The sequence below is a fragment of the Pempheris klunzingeri genome, chromosome 16, assembly GCF_042242105.1.
Source record: "Pempheris klunzingeri isolate RE-2024b chromosome 16, fPemKlu1.hap1, whole genome shotgun sequence".
Lineage (NCBI taxonomy): Eukaryota > Metazoa > Chordata > Actinopteri > Acropomatiformes > Pempheridae > Pempheris > Pempheris klunzingeri.
In genome coordinates, this window is record NC_092027.1 from 841761 (window position 1) to 863721 (window position 21961).

Here is a 21961-nt window from a genome sequence, read left to right on the forward strand (position 1 = left end):
CACTCCCGACCACATCCGTTCACCGGCAGGGTCGTGGTCGACCACCCGTTGTCACGTGACCCAAGTTACCCATTGCTATGGCAACCCGAGAAAAGCAAAGCAAGCTTGAGCTAGGATTCTTTCATTAGAGGACAAAACCCAGACGTGGTGACGATCACAGAGGCCTCACAGCCTCCTGCAGCTTATCTGGCGTCCGTCCTCTCAGGTTAATGAACGATCACAGCATCCATGAGTTTTCATCGTTTGAAGATCCAGTCACCAGAAAAACTAAATAAACGTGTATTTTTGGTACAAACGACGAATGTGTGATGTGATGTAACAACATTAAGTACCTGAAGTGTTTGTGCACTCAGACGTGACTCACGCTCCTCCTCACCGGTGTGTTCGTGTTAATCCCTCTTCACTCTTCACACCTGTTCTCTCAGTGTCACACCAGGTCACCAGGTTGTATAATTCCCCTTCCTGTGTTTCAGAAGCTGACGTGGAGATCCAAGGACGTCAGCAAGTGTACAGTCAGAGGGAAGAACAGCGTGAGTGTCTGATCCACCTCCTTCACTGCACCTCCAACCCTCATGATCACACTCTTCTACCTCCACTGTCAGTCTCTCCGGTGTCACAGCTCCTGTTTGATTCCTGGGTGTCATGGATGGATGGTTTAAAAGAGCGCAGACTGAAATATGCAGATGAAATCAGCTGTTGCTGGAGAGACTCTCTGATAGCTCTCAGGAAACGCTTCATCCCTGACAGGCCTGATAAACGAGAGGCGCTGACGCTTCGTTCCTCCAAGTTCACTGACACTGAAGATAGAATTAGAAAAAGCGTCACGCCTGCAGTGAAACACACGTTTCCCCCTTGTTAAGATAAGACGCTATCGGCCCAGGCGTTGTATGATGAATGAGTGTTTGTGTTTCAGGACGAGTGCTACAACTACGTCAAAGTGCTGGTGCCCCGCAACGACGAGACGCTGTTCGCCTGCGGCACCAACGCCTTCAACCCCACCTGCCGAAACTACAAGGTGAGCTGATGTGACGGCGTTCGGTGATGCCGAGGGTCACTCACAGGTTTCATGTTTGTAATTCGAGCTCTCCTCCAGCTCCATACGTATGGATGTGCTGCGCTCAGGCAGACGAAGCTAAGCGCAGGATTTGAGGAGCAGCTTAACTCGACCGCACGACTTAACATATTGAGGAAAGTGCAGTGAAACCAGTGCTGAGCTCCAGCTTCCCTCTGACCCCCCCTCCGCCTGCACCAGCTGGGTTTCAGTCGTCAGTCGACCGGCGGCTCGATGGCTCGTGTTTCACTCGTAGCTGCAGCCTGCCGTCGATCCGTCACGCCTGTAACTCACTGTTATGAATTCCGGACACGGTTCTGTGACGCTGAATTGTACTTGAGGGGTTTGAAGTTTGTAATAGTGTCAGGCTGCTTCCTCACTAATACACTTCCTTTTTAAAAAGCAGAACATTTGTTGCGTTCATGCCAAGCGTTCAAGTGGAGACTTGAAAATGCTGCTGACCTTGTTTTAGTTTGAAAACCTTGAAGTCTGATGGGTGGAAGCAGAAACGGTCTCATCAGCCTCAGCGTGTCGTCCGTTCACTGCTCCAGTGTTCCACCTCATCAAGCAAACACATCTCTGGTTCCATTTCTCCCTGCTGTTCTTCTTCTGCATTCATTTCTCAAACTACGCTGACAACCTGCTTCCTGTTTACACGAGCGCACACGTGCCCAGTGTGCGCCGGTGGTCGTGTGGTATGTGTTTATTTGGAACGAGATCAAACCTTGACCGTGGTGTGTTGGTGTGGATGTGGCCTGAAATCAAACACACATTGGTCTCATCATGTGGCACCAGTTTACCCCCCCAGTACAGAAGTAGTCCTGCTACGGAAGCCCGGATGAGCCAAACACAGCGAAACAGGACAGTGTCCACCATCGAGATCAAACCTGCTCCTTCCTGATCACACCTGAGTAAATACACCTAACACAGAGCAGAGGACTAAACTTTCAAAATAAAAGCAGCCCTTATTAGTTATTATCAGAGTTCAGAGATGAATAAAGTTATGTGATATGTCACATAATTCATTTTACCACTGAAAGAGTTAAAAACGTCAATGCTGCTTTGCTTTATAATTCATTTTAATAAGTGGTGACTTTGAAGTGTGAGTACTTTGGACCAACAACAAATGAAGCAGCTGTAGTTTAAATATAATTTTCCCTGCACATTAATATTTTATAATGACACAAGTGTGTGTGTGTGTGTGTGTGTGTGTGTGCTGCTCTGCATGCACTGATGATCAAGTGAGTGTACTCATTGTGTGTTAGCGCTCTTGCTAGCCTGCCCATTATCCTCTCAGCTGTTCAATTTCGTCTCCAACGTTGGGTTAATGAGCAGAGAGACGGGGTGCGGGGACGAGATGACTTTTATTCTCACGGCGTTCCCTCGCTCTTTCACCGCCGCCCGCTGCTAATTGAAAGTGTCAGGTAGCTCGAGACGCCTCGTCGAGACCAAACATAACACCTTCACAAAAGCCCCAATTTCAGGTGTCAATCCAGAGTCGTGCTCCTTTTTTCACGCTGCTGCGACGCTGGAAGTTTGATTGACAGCGGCTGACCCCATTTAGCTGAAGCTTCCCGCGCTTTGAAACCTCTGGCGGCGGGAAAAACAACACGTTTACCTGCAGACGAGGAGCTTTGCCTGCTTTTGTGGATCTATAACGAGACACGCGGCACTCGGGGAAAAAAAAAAACATGATGTGTGCTCTGATTTTGTGATGGAGGGCACAAAATAAAATCAGCTTGTACTTTTTAAAGAGCAGGAAGTGATTCAAGAGCTTTTTTCAGACACTCGAGATGCTGCTGTTTTACACATAATCAGCGACGGAGCTTTAAACATGTTTTACTACAAATCAGGTTGAAGTAGATTCAGATGATGGATCCAAGTGCTTTTTAATCAGGAGTTAAAGTCCTCTTCAATAAAAGCTCCAGAAAAAGCTGGAAGCGGAGCAAAGTGCTGTGTGGCTTGTTTTTAACAGAGCTGTGAGTTTTATGCATCGATAACTTCCACCGAAGCACAGATTCACATGCTGCTGTTAATGTGAGAAGGTTCTGCTGTTCTAATGACTTTTCACAAATGAATTTTTAATAGCCGCCAGAGTTGAGCTGAAGGTCTCCCTGCTGAGTAAACTCCCCCCGACCAGAGGCTCTGCAGCAAACATGGGAAGAGAAACGTGAGAAGAAATAACCTGCAGGATGAATCCAATAAAGTCAGTTTGTTTGTCATTAAAAGTCCTAAAACCTTCAGACCTTCAAACCTCGGGACGTTTTAATGACAACATGTAGAACAGTTTGTGCAGCTGTGGTCTTGTTTCTGCTTTGGATGATGATCTCATGAAGGAACAGGGAAGCTTCATGGTTTCACCTCAGCAGCTTTAACACTGGAATCACTGCAGGGACGAAGAACACGCTGAGCTCTCTGAAGAACTTTGACCATAAGAATCCATGTGTGTGTCATCGTCCACTTTTATTTTGGCGAGTTTCAAAATCTCACAAGAGGAAGAAAAAGTTTGATGCTAAAACTTTCTGAACAACTGATCAAACTTTTAAAACTTAACAAACTCTCATCCAGCCAAACGCTGCAGTCCTCTGAAGGAGGAGAAGTTCAGAAGATGCTAATGAAGTGGGCCGTGACTTTAAAAAGACCCTAAAATCAGAAATGATAGATAATTCTAACAAATACATGTAGAAAATGAGTCCAGTAGGTGGGACATTGTTCTCCTTGGTTCTGCCCCTCTGAGGGTTTTAATGTGTGCACGTCCTTCTGACGGCTAACAGACGCTGATAGTGATGGAAATGAAGGTCGGTGCTTCATGTGACTGCTGAGCAGAAAGTGACGGAGATAAATAGGGAAAGAAAAACATTTAATTAAAGTGTGCGATTAATGTTTAATTTGATTTTGGGCCGATTCACCTCGTCATGTTGGATTCTACGGTGCAACATCACTCAGGACCAAAGTGTGCGGGTGGAGGAGGGAGAGGAGGAAGAAAGAGGGGTGACGTGTTATCACTCCGTCCTGGAGTCGATCAGAGCGAGAATTAGAAAGAGAGAGCGAGGTCGGCGGGCGGAACAGGGTCAGACAGCTGGCAGGTAGAAACAGTGTGAGCTCCCAAAGGCTCCCACAGCCTCCGTTAGCCATTCAGCTAACGTAGCGCCTGAACACGGCTTTCCACTGAATTATTATCAGAGCGAACGTGTCAATAAGATTATCAGCAGCTTCATTAGCTGAGATACCACGGTGTGAATAAACAACACATTATCAAAGCTGCTCTTCAGGATCATTCATTTATCTTTACAACTGGACAGGAAATCTGTTAGGACTGCATGAAGCATCCCTGGGTGTGGACAAATCCAAGCTATTAGCATTATTTGTGCGTGAATACACAAAGATTCAATTATGTTAAACTGGAGCAGACGTGAGACAGCTTTGATCAATCCAGTGAGAGGAGAGCTTCATCTGATGCTTTCATGTAGGAATCTTTAGCACCAAGTTGGATCCATGCACAAACACTATGTTCCTGTTGGTAATCACTGCTCTGATCCTGACACAGTGTTGGGAACCAGTGATCACAGTCAGACTGCACAGTGTCGGCCTGACCTGATGTAGAACGTAATGGGAACGTAATGGGAACATAATGGGAACGTAATGGGCACTGGCCACGAGGGGTGAATCCTAGTGGACATCAGCCGACGCCTCGCTGGGGACCTGCTGCTGTTCCCATTATTCTAACACCCCAGTACTCCAGAAGATATCCATCAGGCTTCCCAAAGACAAACTCCCACCCAACATGTACAAGAGCTATGACTCTGTCGTGTCCTGACCTGAGAGAGACACCTCGTGGACCAACACAAAGATCGTGCAGCCTGAAGCTCTGAGACGTGACGCCGACAGGATCAGAATCAGAAGCAGCTTCACAGACTGAGAATCTGACCTCAGCTCAGTGTACTTCTACTGAACGGTCACACGGCCGAACAGAGGCTAACATTAACTTAGAACTGTAACTTTACACACATGAGGACATGACAGTGCACAGAATACCTGCACTGTATAATGCTGCAGCCTCACCAGCACACCTCCTTCTCTAGAAGCACAACTAGAGAAGAGATCAGTAGATTACAGGAGTATTAATACACTTAAATGTGGCTCCTCCAGTCAGGGTGTGTGCTACAGTGTGTGTGTGTGTGTGTGTGTGTGTGTGTGTGTGTGTGTGTGTGTGTGTGTGTGTGTGTTTGAAGCTTGGTGACAACAACAAATAGAAGAAAAAGCAGCTCTCACTGTATGTAGTGTCAGACTCAGACAGGCGGTCAGCAGGTCACTCTGCTCACTTCTACCTGAGCAGATCATCACCTGAGCACCTGTCAGCAGATCTGTGGGTGTATTATTATTAGCTCAGGTACAGTTACACACTGACTGACACCAGCTGATCAGCAGCAGTAACATTCTCTGTGCTGACACGCTGTGAATAACATCACATCACTTTCTGACTATGAGGGAGCAGCTGGAAGCTTTGGGTTTATCAGTTCTTTCATTTCGTCTTTTCATTTTTTGTGGTTTGTCTTTATTCCTGAATCTTGTCGTCTCCTCTTCCTCTTCCTCTTCCTCTTCCTCTTCCTCTTCCTCTTCCTCTTCCTCTTCCTCCTCCTGCTCTCAGATGACCACCTTGGACCAGGTCGGGGAGGAGGTGGTCGGTCAGGCTCGCTGTCCCTTTGAGTCCGGTCAGTCCAACGTTGGACTGTTCGCCGGTGAGTCTGAAGACTTTAAACGCACCAGAAAACCTCAGTGAATCTTATATGATGACTTTCTGGTATTCTTCACATATTAATTATATTATATTATATTATTATTTATTCATTCACTCTGCATAATGTTAGTAGAATAAAACAAAAAAAACAATAGACATTTAGGGAGGAAGGAACATTTTACTGATCAGATTTCACCTAAAACACACCAACATCTCTGCAGTTGTTTAAGAAGTTAGAAAAGAGAGATAAGTAGATGGTGACACAGCAGAGGTTTCATCTAGTTCTGGGGTTACAGAGCAGGTTACCTGTTGAGATGTGGAGTTTTCACAGACTTCTGGTGATGAGTGTGAAGTCAAACATGTTGCTGTGTCTCAGGGGGAGACTTCTACTCGGCCACCATGACGGACTTCCTGGCCAGCGACGCGGTCATCTACAGAAGCCTGGGAGACGGCCGACCCGTCCTCAGGACCGTCAAGTACGACTCCAAGTGGCTCCGAGGTGCGTCGCAGGGTTTGCAGGGGAAATAGCAGCTTGACAGAAACACACAGTGAGCACGAGGCCGAACAGAAGCCTGCAGCCACGGCTCAGAGATGTGTGACGTGCTGACCGAGGGTTTCATGGAGTTGATGTGGTGGTTTGGGTGCTGCTAAACATTGGACTGTTTAGATAGTAGATCACATGGCAGTTCAAACTGGTGCACAGTGGAGTTTCAGCTGGAGGCATTTAGACAGCATCCAGGAGTGTATTTCTAAGAACACTGTCGGAGAACGTAGAAACAAACTAATCAGTTATTTTCACTTTTCTGGACTGTTAAAAGCTGATTCACTGATTTGTTGCCTGAAGTCAAATGAAACCAAAACTTTTCTTTGATTCATAACAAGCAGAGTGTAAGTGGAGTCAGACTTTATTGATATAGTCACAGTCAGCCTCAGTGTGATGAGGCGTCTATAAGTCCCATAAAACCCACACATCCTGCTGGGTGTAAACCACAAGAGGAGGTGATGAAGGTGAAAAGGAAAATGAAAGACAGCATTTTATCACCCGATAACTAGAAGAACGTGTCAGACTGATGGTGCCACTGTAAAGGAACAGTCTTCTGTCTTCTCTGTCTGCAGAGCCGCACTTCCTGCACGCCATCGACTACGGCAACTACGTCTACTTCTTCCTCAGTGAGATCGCAGTGGAGTACACCACCCTGGGCAAGGTGTGTGTGTGTGTGTGTGTGTGTGTGTGTGTGTGTGTTATACATCACCCATAGACTCGATGGCCGTGAAGTAAACTCACTTCTGAATTGCTGCACATGACAATTCCAGATGTTTTCTCAAGGTTTGCTCTCAGTCAGACAGGATCAGACTAACTAGACTAACTACACTAACTGGACTAACTAGACTAACTAGACTAGAGTATAACATAACTAGACATTTGGTTTCCTTAACCAGGCTCTTGATTTAAGCCTTAAAAAACATTATTTTTAAGAATTCAGGCACAGATTGACGTGTTGTGGCTGATTGAACTATAGATTCTGTGACTAATGTCTCTAAACTCTTACAGCCTTCGCTCACATGATAACTAGCCAGGTACAACACAAGAGTCTCCGATCAGGCTCACAGAGGCTAAACCACCATCAGTACCTGCAGCTTCAGTCCTACCTACGTCCTATCACTGGACGATGTTCATTCATCAGCGTCAGGGAAGCCGAGCGCTCTTCCTCTGGAGCCCTAACTCATCTGCATTCATCCACACTGACTAACATGCAGCTGTGATCAGTTCAAGTCAGTTCGCTGTTTAATTCAAACAGCTTTATTTGCATGAAAGGTGTGAGAACAAGCATCCAAACACAGGAGACAGGAGACAGCAACAATAATACGAGCATTCACACAACAATGAGACTGCTGTGTGTTCATTAGATCTGTACAGTCTGTCCTGTGTGTTTCTGTCTGTGTGGGTGTGCTGTTGATCCAACTTGGGCAGCAGTGAGATCTCAGAGGAGAGCTGATTGTTGAATATTTCACATTTAAGGAGGATGTTGCTTCTCCTGTCCAACAGGGACCGTCACATGTTCTGCCACCTCCTGGCGTCCATGATGTTGTGTCTTCCTACCATGATGCTCAGTTTGTGGTCAGCGAGCCTGGACTTGGTTAAGATCTGGCTCTGCTTCCTGACTTTATCTCTTTCTACCTTTACAAGCTACACTCGCTCGCTGACCTGAGTGCAGCTTTGACCAACTACACCAACTACTAGACTGACTGCTTCCCTGCAGCGGTTTTCCTCCCAACTGTCAAATAGAAAATGTTATATTACAATTAATTCACTCTCCTCTTCAGCTGCACACGACAGGACAAGGATGATTTATCGTTTAAGTCTCCTCTCTGAGTGATGTTATCACTAGGTTGTGTCACCGTAACGTCTAACTTCACCGATATGCAGATGATGCACACTTATATCTCTCTGTCAAGCTGTCTGGATGGAAGCAGCTGGCCTCACCACAGAGCTGCACGGCTGGTGCAGATCATCGGCCCTGAGCAGATCCATAATCAAACCCAGCCACTGCTCCGTCCCTTTATCAAAAACATCTACATTTTAACACAAAAATAGGAACGTGGAGTTTGTGCCAACGCAGGAGCATTTCCTAGATTAGAGGAACGTTATCTTTTAGCAATACAGAGAAAATGATTCATGCTTTTATCTGCTCACTCCAGGACCACAGCGACGTCTTGTTGACCTGCCTCAGACGTAGCTCAGCCTCAGAAGACTTAATGCTCTCCTCACACCGCCCCAGATGCAGCCCTGTTGCACTGGTTAACAGTTTCTTTAAGAATCCATTTGGCTCCTGACCTACTAGACTTCCCGTGGCCAGACGCCAGAGTGCATCAGTGAACCTCTCACCCCCGACTGTCCAGAAAGGCCTCTTAGAGCAGCTGGGTCCAGGCTGGGTCGAAGGGTGATCGAGCGTTTGCTGTTCTGCCACCTCAGCTTTGGAGCTTAGTCTTCAGTTTGATGCGTCGACTCTGTTTCTGCTTGTAAAACAGGTCTTAAGACACATTTTTAAACAACTAGTCTTATATGATTGTTTGTTCTTTCCTCTTTTTTGTGAATTTGTTTTTTACGGCCTCTGAAGTGAGGGCTTGTGTGCTTGTGTTTTTGCTGTTCTTGTGTTTTGTGTGTTTTTCTCTGCTTTGTGCTGCTGGCTTTAAAAGTGCTACACAAATAAAATTATTATCATTATCTCTGACAGCAGAGAGATATTCTGCCAACTCATCATCTCTGTTTAGGCCCAGATAACTTTCTGACCTACTTTGGCTTTTAGTTTCTTCTCTCCAATATTCTACTTGGGTTCTTTACATTGCTTCATAGTGTGCTGTGGACAGCAGCTGGTCAGAGTGGGTCAGGGGAAGGCCGGGGAGGGGGGGTACAGTCTCAGTCTCAGCTGACATAAAGGACTCTCTCTGGGCTCGGTTCTTGGGTTGGGGGGCTGTTTGGATGGAGGTGATGGGTGTCCGTGTAGTTCTGCTCCACACACATCTGTTGGTGTTGTTCTGTGTGAAACAGAGCTCTCAAAGACAGAAGCACAACAAGCTGGATGACGACATCGAAGACTTTAATTGTACTTGCAGATTATGAAATGTTCTCTTAATTACATCCAGGGCTCTTTTCTTTTAGCGCATCGCTGTGTTGACACTCTCTGATGCTGTCATGCTTAGACCAGGGTAGGTGTATCTCATGCTGTGTTCAGGGACGTGATTATTTATGGTAAACCGGTGCTGTTTGTTCTCCTGAGAACTGGGCTGCTTTTGAAAAACCTGACATTAGTTTTCTTCTGATTTCCTGCCAGGAGTTCTAACATCTCTCTGAAATGTGTTAGCGTTCTGCTCAGACTGATATTTATTGACAGGACTTTGATCAGAGAGCCTGACAAACACACAAAAACACAATCACACAAACTCTGACTGAGCCGGCTTTATTATCTTATTCTCTGTCTCTGCTGCACACAAACATCCTGCGCCAGGAATGTTTGTTCATTATCTTTATTCTCAGTTCATTCTTTACACGTTCCAGCGAAATGAGTGAACTCTCTCCTTTACAAACTGACCCCCCGGTTTGTATTTTAAAACAGTTTTTCTGTGGTCAGCTCCCACAGCAGAGGTCCAGACTGCATCACTTCCAGCCTGTAGCAGAAAGTCCTGCTGACTCTCTCTCTCTCTCTCCAGGTGGTGTTTTCTCGAGTCGCTCGGGTTTGTAAGAACGATAACGGAGGTTCTCCCAGAGTTCTGGAGAGATACTGGACTTCCTTCCTCAAGGTGACCACACACTCTGATTCCTGTCTTCAGTAAGATGAATAAGGGACATGAACTCCAGTAATAGATGTTTATTTCAGCTCATTACCGTGAGGGAATGTTTCACGACTGTCTCATAAGTCGTTGCTCTGCTCGTGTGTTCAGGCTCGTCTGAACTGTTCGGTTCCCGGAGACTCGTTCTTCTACTTCGACGTCCTGCAGTCTCTCACCAACGTGCTGCAGATCAACCAGAGACCGGCGGTGGTCGGAGTCTTCACCACGCAGGCCAACAGGTACGACACGTCTGCCTCTCTGTGGACCAGAGTGGGTTTTACAGTGAGGACGCTTTTAGGAAACCAGTGGGGACATGTTTTAGAAACTGAGGACATATTCTCTAAGAAGACTATTTCTTTGCAACATGAGTCACATACTTTCTGCTCCTCCCTCCTACAAAGAGCCGTCTGAAGGTCTGGACTTATGGTTAGAGCAGGTGCATGTTGTGTTCAGGGTCTGGGAATGTATTGTGCCAAAGACGGTCCTCACAAGTACGGATCTACTAAACTATTTGTGCATGAACAGAGGTGGAAAAAACTCCTTCTGTTTCCTTCCTTCATTTTCCTCTTGCATTCCTCCCTTCTTTAATCCTCCCTTCTTTCTGTAAAGTCCATGACCTTCTGCAGGAGTTTCTCCTCATGTGTCGTGTGGAGGCCGGTCGTCTCTGTGCTCAGCTGTCACACCGTCACAAACTTTGGTTTTCAGCCTATTTCACATGGCTCAAAGTATAATATATATCTAACTTTCACATAGAAAGAACATGGCTGTCTGCATGTGTGCAGCCATGAGGAACCCTGTATTTTGAATTGATAAAGCAGACCCAGTGTTAATAAAACCTCTGTTTATGCAGTGCCTCCGCTCAAGTGGCTCAATAATGTATGCGACCACAAGACATTTCATTTTGTTTCATATCATCGGTGATCTTTTGCACTTTGTCCGACAGCAGGTGCTGTTTAAAGACCAGCGAAGGGACGAGCAGTGAACAGTTAGGTCGCCGTGTTGGATGGAATTTGTAGCTTTTAGCTTTAAAAGTTGTGCTCAGTCTTGGACACAATCATCAGAGCACAGTTTCCTACAGACAAAAAGACGAGAAGATGCTGCTCAGATCAGAAACAATTACATTTGGTCTTCTTGCATTTCTGAAGTGGGGGGGGGGGGTTTACAGTAGCTCAGGTATCCAATCAGGTTCAGCGCTTTAGGTCACATGCAAGAAAACAGTTGACAGATGTGTCAAAAATAAATGGACCCCCCCTTCCTCCCAGTCCATTCCTTCAGATAGATGGATGTTGATTCAGTTGTTCAGCTGCTCACTAACACAGCAGCACACTCCCTCACAGCTAAATAATAAGATAATAAAGAATAAACAGCCATAAAATAGCAGACAGTGCAATGATGTGCAAATCCCGACTCACTACTACTCCCCCCCCTTTAAGACCTGATTTTATTTCCAGGTTTTTTGGACTCTTTGGTTGTAGATCTGGTTTCAGACTCAGTCCAGGTCTGACTTGCCGCTGGCTGAATGTGAGTGTGTTGTCCTCTGCAGTATCCCCGGCTCAGCAGTCTGTGCTTTCTACATGGACGACATAGAGAAAGTCTTCAACGGGAAGTTCAAGGAGCAGCGGACCAGCGACTCATCCTGGACTCCAGTGCCTGACGAGCAGGTTCCCAGACCAAGGTGGAGCCTCCAGATGAGCCATGACTTATATCTGGCCACTTATTCCTGTGGGACACATTTAACAGATCTGTTTTCCCTCCAGGCCCGGAACATGTGCAGGCGACGGTCCGGCTGCAGACTACAAGTCGTCGGTTCAGTTCCCAGATGAGACGCTGACGTTTATCAAGTCGTATCCTCTGATGGACGAAGCTGTTCCCTCCGTCAACGACCGGCCCTGCTTCACCAGGACCTCCAGCAGGTAACGTGGACGCTTGTTGGGGTTGAGCCGGTGCTGCACATCTCTGGTGACCAGGAGGCCGCTGCACCCTCCTTTAATCTCACATCACTTAATATTAAACTATCAAACAGTTTTCTGCATCTCATGAGCGCGGGTGCAGCCCCCCCTGCATCATTTAACACTCCCGTCCCAGCGCTCTCCTCCCTGAACCGGACTGTGGCTCCAGTGGTGCCATTTGAATTTTGGTGTCTGCTCCACCTGTCAGTGCAGAGAGAGTTCAGAGTCTCCACCAGCTCAGAAGCTGCAGAATGAACTGTTTTGGTACTTTTACTTCAGTAAAGGCTCGGAGCACTTCTTCCTCCTCTTCTTACTAACTGGCTGATTATGCAGGAAAGACTTGTCGTAAATAACAGATCCTCTGTCTTGGATCATTACATCTTCATTTTGTATTTGTAGACGTCTTGTAGACGTTGTGTGCAGCTCTGCTCCACTGATCCTCAAGATGCATCAGTAAAATTATCTCCGTGGTCAAATGTCAGCGCCGCTGAGCTGTAGAGTCCTCGTCACAAGCTCCCAGACTGTGGTGGGAATTTTCAACACATCTTTGCATCTTAAATGCAGAAATGCATCTGAATATCGAATTTAACTGGTGAGTAGTTTCCTCGGCTCAGGTTACAGTTTTAGTGCGCTCAGGTTGCAGAGGAGCAGCTTCTGGGAGCCCAAATGATGAGAAAGAGACCTGAGGTGTCAGGAGGAGAATGTCAACTGTACCCCGAAGAGGCGAGATTTAAAGTTACAGCAGCTCTGAGAGAACCCTCCATCCCGCCCTGGAGCAGCGAGGATAATAATCAGTATGGGCTTTGATTAGTCGTCAGCTCACAGGAAGTTCTCTCTCTCTCTCTCTCTCTCTGTCTGCCTGCCTCGCTGCTCCGAAAGTATCTGACCTTTTATAATCTACGTCTGCAGGTTTCAAATGAGTTTCTGATGGATTGTAATTACCAGTCTGGAACGGGACTGAGACTCTTAATTCAACGTTGGAATTAGCCTCCGCTCTGGAAAGGCCCGAGCTGACCCAGATAATGATGATGTTGATGTCCACAGGGCTGCTCACATCCTCTCACTCTCTTATATAACATTAGTCTGAGCTCCTCTGTCACGGAGAGCCGTGGATGTGGACACGCTACTGCCTTCCTACATTTCCCAGCATGCCCTTCACTGGCCAACAAAGTGAGACAGATTTAATAAACTCACAGGGGGAAAGTGACACACAAGAGGAAGTTAGTGGCCCTCCCACTTGGTTGATATCACAGGAACGTTTTACAGATTTTATGGTTTCCCTTAAATCACCGAGGGTCTTTATTTTTAACCTCCAGGTCCAAGTTGACCCAGATTGTGGTGGATGTTTCTGCCGGCCCCTACAAGGACCGGACGGTGATGTTCCTGGGCTCAGACGACGGCAGAGTCCTGAAGGTTTTGGCCAGCACACATCCCAACGACAGCTTCGGCTCCAAGCTGCTGGAGGACATCGACGTCTACAACCCGTCCAAGTAAGAGCAGCGCCGCCGGCCCCGCACCTTTAACCACCCTCCGTCATACAATCCTAACCTGCTGTCTGTCTGTCTGTGTGTCCAGGTGTGACGTTCAGGGTCAGGAGGACAGGAGGGTTCTGGGACTGGAGCTGGACAAAGACCATCACGCCTTGTTCGTAGCTTTCACCAGCTGCGTCATCAGAGTGCCGCTCAGCCGCTGCGCCCAGCACGGAGCCTGTAGAAAGTAAGACCACGGGACTGAAACCAGATTAGAACCAGATTAAAAGTGACCCTCTGCTCTCAATTAAACTCACTGTTGTGTTAAGATACAGACACATTTTACTTGAGTTTTCTGAGAAATAGCAGCACGGAAGTCACTGAAATACTGTAATTATATTCAGTCTGGACAGCATCCAAAAGTCAGAATGCGGGAAATCTTTTTTAAACATTAATATATGGAGCTTAATTTGGGAACATAATCAATATTGTAGAAGAGTGCGCCGGGGGAAATGGGGATGCCGAGTCTGAATAGTTAAATATGAACAAAAAGAACCTCATTTATAGACGTCATTAGGCTGAACAGAGCTCAGTGCCCGAATTAGAGCACATTCATCACTGGAGAGGTGGCACACACACACACACACACACACACACACACACACACACACACACACACACACACACACACAGACACACACACTAATCAGGCTTGTTTAATTAGTGAGTAGGAAGAACGAATGCCAGTCGGCGTGATGTGGTGACACAGCTGCAGAGGTGCACCGAGGCTTCCACCAGCTGTGTCTCTATCACGCAGAAGAAGACGTTTCCACTCCTCCAGTGTTTCCTCCAGTGTTTCCTCCAGTGTTTCCTCCAGTGTTTCCTCCAGTGGGAGCAGAGCTGCAGTGAAGCCTGGATACTGGTGCTGCCAAACAGCAAAACATATGAGATATAAAAGAAGTCCTGAAGGAACTATCGTCTAATACTGAGAGGAGCGACCTGTGTTTTATGACTTTATGACTCCTTCAGGACCTCAGACTCACCTGAGCTCAGGTGTGACCCTGACCTGTCTTACATGACTCCAGACTGTTCTGTCCAAGCAACAAGGAGTTCAAACCGCAGACATGACTAATTTATTTTACATTACTTCTACCTGGCTATCTAACCAGACAGTGGTGACGTCACAGCCTCCGTACCGGGATGGGTTGGTTGGTTACAGGTAACACACACAGTTATTTAGAGGAGGTTAAACAAGCAAGAAGGTTTTACTGTGAAGTCATGGAATAAACTCTAATAATAAAATAACTTCCCCTGATCCTTTTACCTGCCGGAGGTGAAAGATGAAACACCGGCGGGTCCTGTCGTTAGCACGGAAGTTAAGCTAGCAGTTTAGCTAACGTTAGCTGTAACCACCAGCAACCAATAATGCTAATTAATGAAGTAAATAAAACAAATAAACGTGACATGGTGTTGGTCAGAAACAGGAATGTGATGGTATGAAGTCCGAACAATGTTTACACTTGCAGTGTGTTTACATTTAGCTGCTAATTGTACTAATTACTAGCTAAACCGCAGCGTTAGCTAGCCGCTAGTTGGCGCTAACAGCTACTAGTTGATGCTAAGAGCTACTAGTTGACAGTGATCATTAAGCACCATCACTTAGCTAGCAGCTGTTTGTTGATGCTAGCAGCTGTTTGTTGATGCTAGCAGCTGTTTGTCGATGCTAGCAGCTGTTTGTCGATGCTAGCAGCTGTTTGTCGATGCTAGCAGCTGTTTGTCGATGCTAGCAGCTGTTTGGTGATGCTAGCAGCTGTTTGTTGATGCTAACAACTGTTAGTTGATGCTAGCAGCTGTTTGCCGATGCTAGCTGCTGTTTGTTGATGCTAACAACTGTTAGTTGATGCTAGCAGCTGTTTGCCGATGCTAGCTGCTGTTTGTTGATGCTAACAGCTGTTAGTTGATGCTAGCTGCTGTTTGCCGATGCTAACAGCTGTTAGCTCAGTGATGGTACCTAATGCTGTTCACTGGTTCACACTGATCAGGTTACACCAGCTGGTGGAGGATCTGAGTCATGATGAAAACATGTCAGAGGTTTGACATGAACACTTTAATGAGTGAACCTAATGTTTGATGTACAGCATCTAAACACCTCAGTGAGGACAGTCTGACATTCAGACCTTGGTCTCCTGTCCTGTTTCTCCTTAGTCTCCATCCTCCACCTTCTCTACTGGTGCTTTTATTGTATCCAACCCAACCAACCCCATGACTTCACAGGCTATAGGGCTGCTAGATGGAGCCAGGAAACATGTTACATATATTCTTTTCTGTCTTTACATTTGTCATGTTAGTTGTATAATGGTTGGAGAGGAAATCCATCCATTAGATGATCTCCGCTCGGCTGAATGCTTCATGTCCACTCGGGGTTTCAGATTTAACTCTGGCTTCAGACTTGGACGTGCTCTGTGTGTCTGAAGATCTGTATCAAGTGAGTTTAAGAGTTTAAGTGGACTCGCTCTGGTTCTTGAGCTTCCACTCGGACGTTCTCTCAACGAGTTTACATTTGAAATGGATTCATGAATTCATTGTCTCAGATGATGTTACACATAAGTTCAGGAGCAGAGAAGCAGGAAGCAGACGGATTATGACCTGACGGCTCGACTTGATGCTCGACTTCAGATTGGTCTTTAGACCTGGACTTGGCTAAACCCCTTTAGACCCACTATCAGATGGAGGACTTCCTTCCCTTCCTTCTTGTCTCTTTTTCTCTCTCCACTGGAGTGAAAGGAGGACACACACACACACACTCACACACACACACACACACTCTGACACGCTCTTCACATGCCAAACACACACAGTTCACAGTCAGGCCAGCCAAAACAAGTGTGTGTGAGTGTGTGTGAGACCGATTCAGACATTCAGAGAGGGGTGACTGCAGAGAGAGAGGGGGAAGAGTTCTCTCTCTCTCTTCTATCCTCCTTCTCTCTTTTGGTGTCTACACATTTTCTTTTTCTTTTCATCCTTTTCATCTCTTTCTCTTTTTATTCTCCTCCTCTTCCTCTAATTGCCTCATCGCTCTCCTTCCTCTCCTTCCTCTCCCTCCTCTCCCTCCTCCTCTCTCTCCCTCCTCGTGCTTCAGTGTTATTAACCTCGTTTTAGAATGTGCTGCGTTCAGGCGTCTAGTTTGTCTAGAAGAACCGTCGGTTACCAAACAAGACAGGTGTGGCGGTGTCACGTGACTCTACCTGAGCCACGCCAACACAATTCAGTGAAACAGCCTCCTTGTAACACTGAGGCCTGCAGACCCGTAAATAAAGGAATGTTTACCCAAAGCTAACCTGCACCTAGCGTTAGCCACCGTAGCTAGTCCATAGCAGAAAATAATCTATCACACACTATATCATAAGATCTAATATATAAGATATGATGAGTTCTTCATTACTCACCATAAATATGTTGAATGGGTTGCTGTCATTGTAGCATGACGTTAAGCCCCCCAACACAGATATGACTGGTGTGTGACACATTGAGATAATCTGAAGATCTGATAACTGATAATCCATCTTAACGTTAGGATGACAGCAGCCTGCTGCTCATTAAGAGTAATATTAATTATCTCAGTAATTAGTAGTCGTTCAGCTGGATGGTGGAGCGATGCTGTGGGCGGAGGTCTAAAGTCTGCTGCTCTCAGTCTGAACCCTCACGCTTCACTTGTGAAAGTTACTTTACCTGCTTGAACTGAAGAAATACAGATACTGAGTCACCTTAAATGTCTTCAGCTTACATCCCATTTCCTGAAACAGTGGCGGAGCACCAACGCACCACTTTAGCACCGCTGAGTCACACAACACTGCTGTTTGCTGGTTAAATATTGCATTTGATATCAATGCTTCCTTCCCTTCTATTAAAATGATGAATGACGTATAATAAGCCTGGAACATAAACTGAGAGAAACCCTCTGGTGGAGGGAGAAGGTCATTTAAAGCTTTGTGCACAAACACAGGAAGTTAAAAATCAGCTGTAACAGCTGTGCAGTAGACGGCAGTGATGTGATGCACGGTGTTCATTTAGGTGGTGACCCAGCTGGAGTTTAGGTAATCCGCTGATAGATAGAGTAGTGAGCGGGTATTTCAGCATCTCTCAGAGTGAACAACCCTCTGATTGGATAGAAGCAGGATGTTTTAATGACCTTGTTGAAATAAAGCGAGTGAGACGAGGAGTGTTGGGCTGATGGATGTGGTGCTGTGAAAATGTATGTTATGGTTTTATTCCACAATCTGATAAGTTGTTTTGTTCTGCTGCAGACTCGAGGAAAAGCAGATAACAAATAAAGAGGATGGAGATAACAACAAACTCTCTCTCTCTCTCTCTCCAGAGCCTGCCTGGCCTCTCGTGACCCATACTGCATCTGGCTGCGGACCGGGAGTTGTGCCAACATGGCGCCAGGTTTCAAGTACGTTTGACTTCCTCTCTCTCTCTCTCTCTCTCTCTCTCTCTCTCTCTCTCTCTCTCTGTCACTCTCCCCTTCTTGTATTTTCTCTGTCTCCTCCCGGCAGCCATCAATCCGTCCGCTAATAAAGCTCTGACGGCTCGGCTCGTATATCTGCGGCGGCGAGTGAAGGCTCGTATATCTGGAAGATGTAAATCCGTGATGCCTTTCACACTGGCAGCCAAAGTGAAGGGATGGATGGAGAAACATAATGGGAACAAATGTTAAAATGGCTGTCGGAGGGGATGTACTGCGTGCACTCTGTGGGTATAAATCTCTTGTTCTAAAAGTTTGTTGAAAAGGACTGGTAATGGAGCCACGTTTGCTCTCTGAGTGCAGTAAACCTCCAGGAGTTTGTGTTTCTGCCTTGTTGGCGTCCGAGTCGGTTTGTCCACGTGTTGTGACGGGGAGGCTCTGCTCCAGCCTGAAGTATGTCAAGGTCACCAAACCGGAGACAAAATGTTGGTTCACAAACACTTGAGATGAGTCATGTTCTACTTCACTGCTCTCTAAATAATTGGACTGATATTTCAAACAGCTGTTGACTCGTCCCATCACCGTAAACAGGAAGTGCGCTGGTGTTTACGCGCCGGACGATTTCGATCCGATGAAACTCTTTTCTGGGGACACTCTCGGCTGAGGGGTCCTGAGGGGTCCCTGACTCTGCTGCAGCAGAGTGAGGACGGGGCAGAGTGAGGTCAACGGACAAGAGGTCACCTGCTTCTCTGCAAACATCCTCACGGTCACTTAAGTCTCCATTTGATCGAAAGTTAAAGGGTTCTGGTTGTCTGAAGTCCTTCTCCACAGTCAGTTACCTGCAGTAGAAGGCCGTCTGCTGAGTCTTTATAGTGAACGAGCTGCTGCTCATGTTGTCACGCTGACGTTGATCAGATTAAGGCTCATCTGCAGCAACAAAACAGTTCAGCTCTGATTTACTGAAAGAAGCGACTCCTCAGCCGCCGTCTGGATGAGAGGAGACGTGGAAATGAAGGAGGTCCAAACAGAATACAGAAAAGGTAGAAGAGTGTGTGTGTGAGTGATGTGCAGACCTCCTGAGCTCTGACTGTCAGGCCACAGCCACCTCCTCTGATCCTGTTCCCCACCTGTGTGTGTGTGTGTGTGTGGGGCTTGTTCAGGCTTGGGTCGGACCCTGAAACCTGCACACAGGAGTCTCGACCTTCTCGCTGTGAGGCGACAGAGCTAACCCTGCACCACCACACCGTCCTCATTACGAGTCAGCGTGGCTAAAGCCAGTCAGTCCCATGATGGAGGATGCAGCGGTGAGCAGAAACACGTCTCTCTGTGTGGCTGTCGGCCTGCAGGAGTTTATAACTGATGATATTTACAGATGAGGAGGCTGCCAACGCTCCGCAGCTCTCCCAGGAATAAAACAACTCCTCCCCCGAGACAAATATGAAAATAATATCGCTTCGATTTGTGGGGGGGTGGAGGAATGGCGGAATAAGCGACGGCTTGGCTGCAGATCGATTGCCAGTGTTGGAGTGGGCGCGAGCTACCTGACACTTTGGAGTTATTGATTGGAAGGTGGCGCGAGGCAACACATTTGATTTCACAAGCTACTTGCTGCTGCCGTGTGTGTGTGTGTGTGTGTGTGTGTGTGTGTGTGTGTGTGTGTGTGTGCTGCTAAAACCTCATCAGGTCTCAGCGTATTGATGGACTGGAGCACAGAAACGGGGGTTTCATCTTCAGGCTGAGCTCTTGTGTCTTGAATCCAGAGCCTGCAGGAGGCTCTCTGCAGGTTTTGGCCCTTTAACCACAAACCGTCCACACTTTAAATTACCAAAGATCTTTTGTTTGTATACGAACTCGGGGGCGTACCGGCTGGAGTTGGACCTCAGGTTTGAGGTCAGTACGTGTTTGGTTTAATGGGGAAAACAGAAGAAACACATCAGACGAACTTTATGAATTTGTGTTGGTAAAAACAAGCGTTCAGAGCGTTAAAGTGATCCCTCTGGATGATAGATGAACCTTATTTGGCACAAATCATCTCACATGTGAACACAGACGACACTAATGATTAATGTGATTACGCTCTGGGACACTTCTGATATTCTGTCGAAGCACTCGGGACGCTCGCTGTCCGACCTTTAGGGGGTTTGGTGACGTGCAGATATGCGAAGCCCCAGAGAGAAAAACATATGGGTGGAAGAAGAAGAAGATGAATGCGTCTGAGTTTTGCTGAGAAACTTTTTCATTCAGGTCAGTGTACTTCTGGGTCAGTTTAGCACCTGAAAACAAGCACAGCGACGGAGCGCCCCCACCCACGGGAGAGGCTCGTGGACTCATGTGGAGACACGAGCTCAGAGAGGGGACACCGCCACAAAGCCTCTCTGACCTGGAGGTCCTGGCAGAGCTGGAGGACTGTGGGAGGCTTCACGGGGACCACTGGATGTGCAGAAACCAGGACCAGCTGTGAGGAAACAGGATGCCCCCCCCCCGGATAGACAGTCAAAACGTATTTGATGGCCACTGGGACAGTAAACACACGTCACTACAGGACGACATGGATGCACAAGTATTTATCTTTCCTCTGGGATGAGTTTAGACGTGTCTGGTGTTTCGGTGACAGGAGCCATGTTTTCTTTGGATCCTCACATCAGCTGACGGCAGTAACGTCCCAATGAAGGCTGTGAGGACGAAGAAGAGGAGGAGGATGATTAATGTTATGTTAAAAACTCCACCTGTGAGGACGAACTGTTCTTCATTATCACTGCACAATGAGGGAGTCACAGCACACACAGAGAGTGAAGGAGGATCTTTTGTGTTGGAGCTAAACATCTCTAATTGAGTCATAGTGAGCAGGTTCGATCCACAGCGGCATCACTCGTCTTTTATGACGGGAGCTCGTCTCCGCGCTTCGACTCTTCCATCATCTGTGAACACAATCAATGTCAGACACAAGCGTTCCGGCAGACGGCCGTAATCCCTGTATGGATCCGCTCTCCTCGGCTGACGGCTCCTCGTGTTCGCCCGTCTCCTCTTCATGTGTCTCCTCATCGATCGATGACTCACAGAGTCAGGCGTCTTCTCTCTCAAAGACTCAGCCCTTCACAGGCTGTCGGTGCGTGGAGGGACGAGTCGGGGTTAAAGCTGCCCAACGTCCCAGGAGACTGGACACGCAGCGCTCAGTGTTAAGGAGGGACAGTAGATAAAGATCTCAGAGTCCTGCTCACACAACACTGAGAGTTTTGTTTTGGTTCCCTCTATGTGCTGTTCAGATCACACCACAACCATCATCTGTGCAGCAGCAGCAGCACACAGCTGGCATTTTTAACACCAACAACACAGAGACGGAGAGGAGAAGCTGCAGGGAGATTAAAATGGACGGGATGAACCGGCGCACATGACAAGAGACAAGGAAGGAAACGAAGAGGGAGGCGAGGATGTGATGCAAGAGGAGGAAAGGGAAGAGGGAGAGCGAAGATGAGAGACGGAGAAAAATCTCAGATGGAGAAAAGTGAGTCAGAGAGGTAAAGGAAGAGGAAGTAGAAGAAGCAGGGAGACACAGAGGCAGATAACAAGTCTTTTCCAGGCAGGTTTGGTGCCGCAGTGATTCACACTTCACTCTGCTCGCGGTCACTTCGACTCTCTCTTTATCACCAGCGTGTCAGGTGTGTCTCCCACAACATGCTTATCTACCGGTCATGTGCTCTCAGAGGGGGGGGGGGGCAGAGAGCAGGGCTCACATCCTGAACACCCATTGTTGGTTTCTTTGAACTCTGACCTTCATCAGAACCATTAAAGCCTTTAGTCTGTGCACATGGAGCGATGTGAAGCAGCTCTGCACTGAGCAGTGTGTGCCAGTAACCCAAGGCCTTTTGATGAAGCCCTTTATTTGTATCTGTGCTTATTGGAGTTACTTTGATGAAGTGTTTCTTAAAATACCATTTGTTTGGGTGAAAAACTGAAGCGGTG

At 47.0% G+C, this 21961-nt stretch overlaps 1 protein-coding gene across 1 annotated transcript in view; it reads left to right on the top strand.

Moving 5' to 3' along the window:
- The window catches only part of LOC139215746 (semaphorin-6D-like), a 58146-nt gene that overhangs the window by 2014 nt on the left and 34171 nt on the right, over window positions 1-21961 (top strand). Inside the window, exons 4-15 of the mRNA XM_070846789.1 lie at window positions 474-530; window positions 914-1015; window positions 5700-5790; window positions 6166-6288; window positions 6906-6994; window positions 9999-10088; window positions 10230-10357; window positions 11662-11793; window positions 11876-12031; window positions 13384-13557; window positions 13643-13783; window positions 17912-17989. Of these exons, the coding sequence (XP_070702890.1) occupies window positions 474-530; window positions 914-1015; window positions 5700-5790; window positions 6166-6288; window positions 6906-6994; window positions 9999-10088; window positions 10230-10357; window positions 11662-11793; window positions 11876-12031; window positions 13384-13557; window positions 13643-13783; window positions 17912-17989 (1361 nt within the window). The remainder of the gene's footprint in view (window positions 1-473; window positions 531-913; window positions 1016-5699; window positions 5791-6165; window positions 6289-6905; window positions 6995-9998; window positions 10089-10229; window positions 10358-11661; window positions 11794-11875; window positions 12032-13383; window positions 13558-13642; window positions 13784-17911; window positions 17990-21961) is intronic.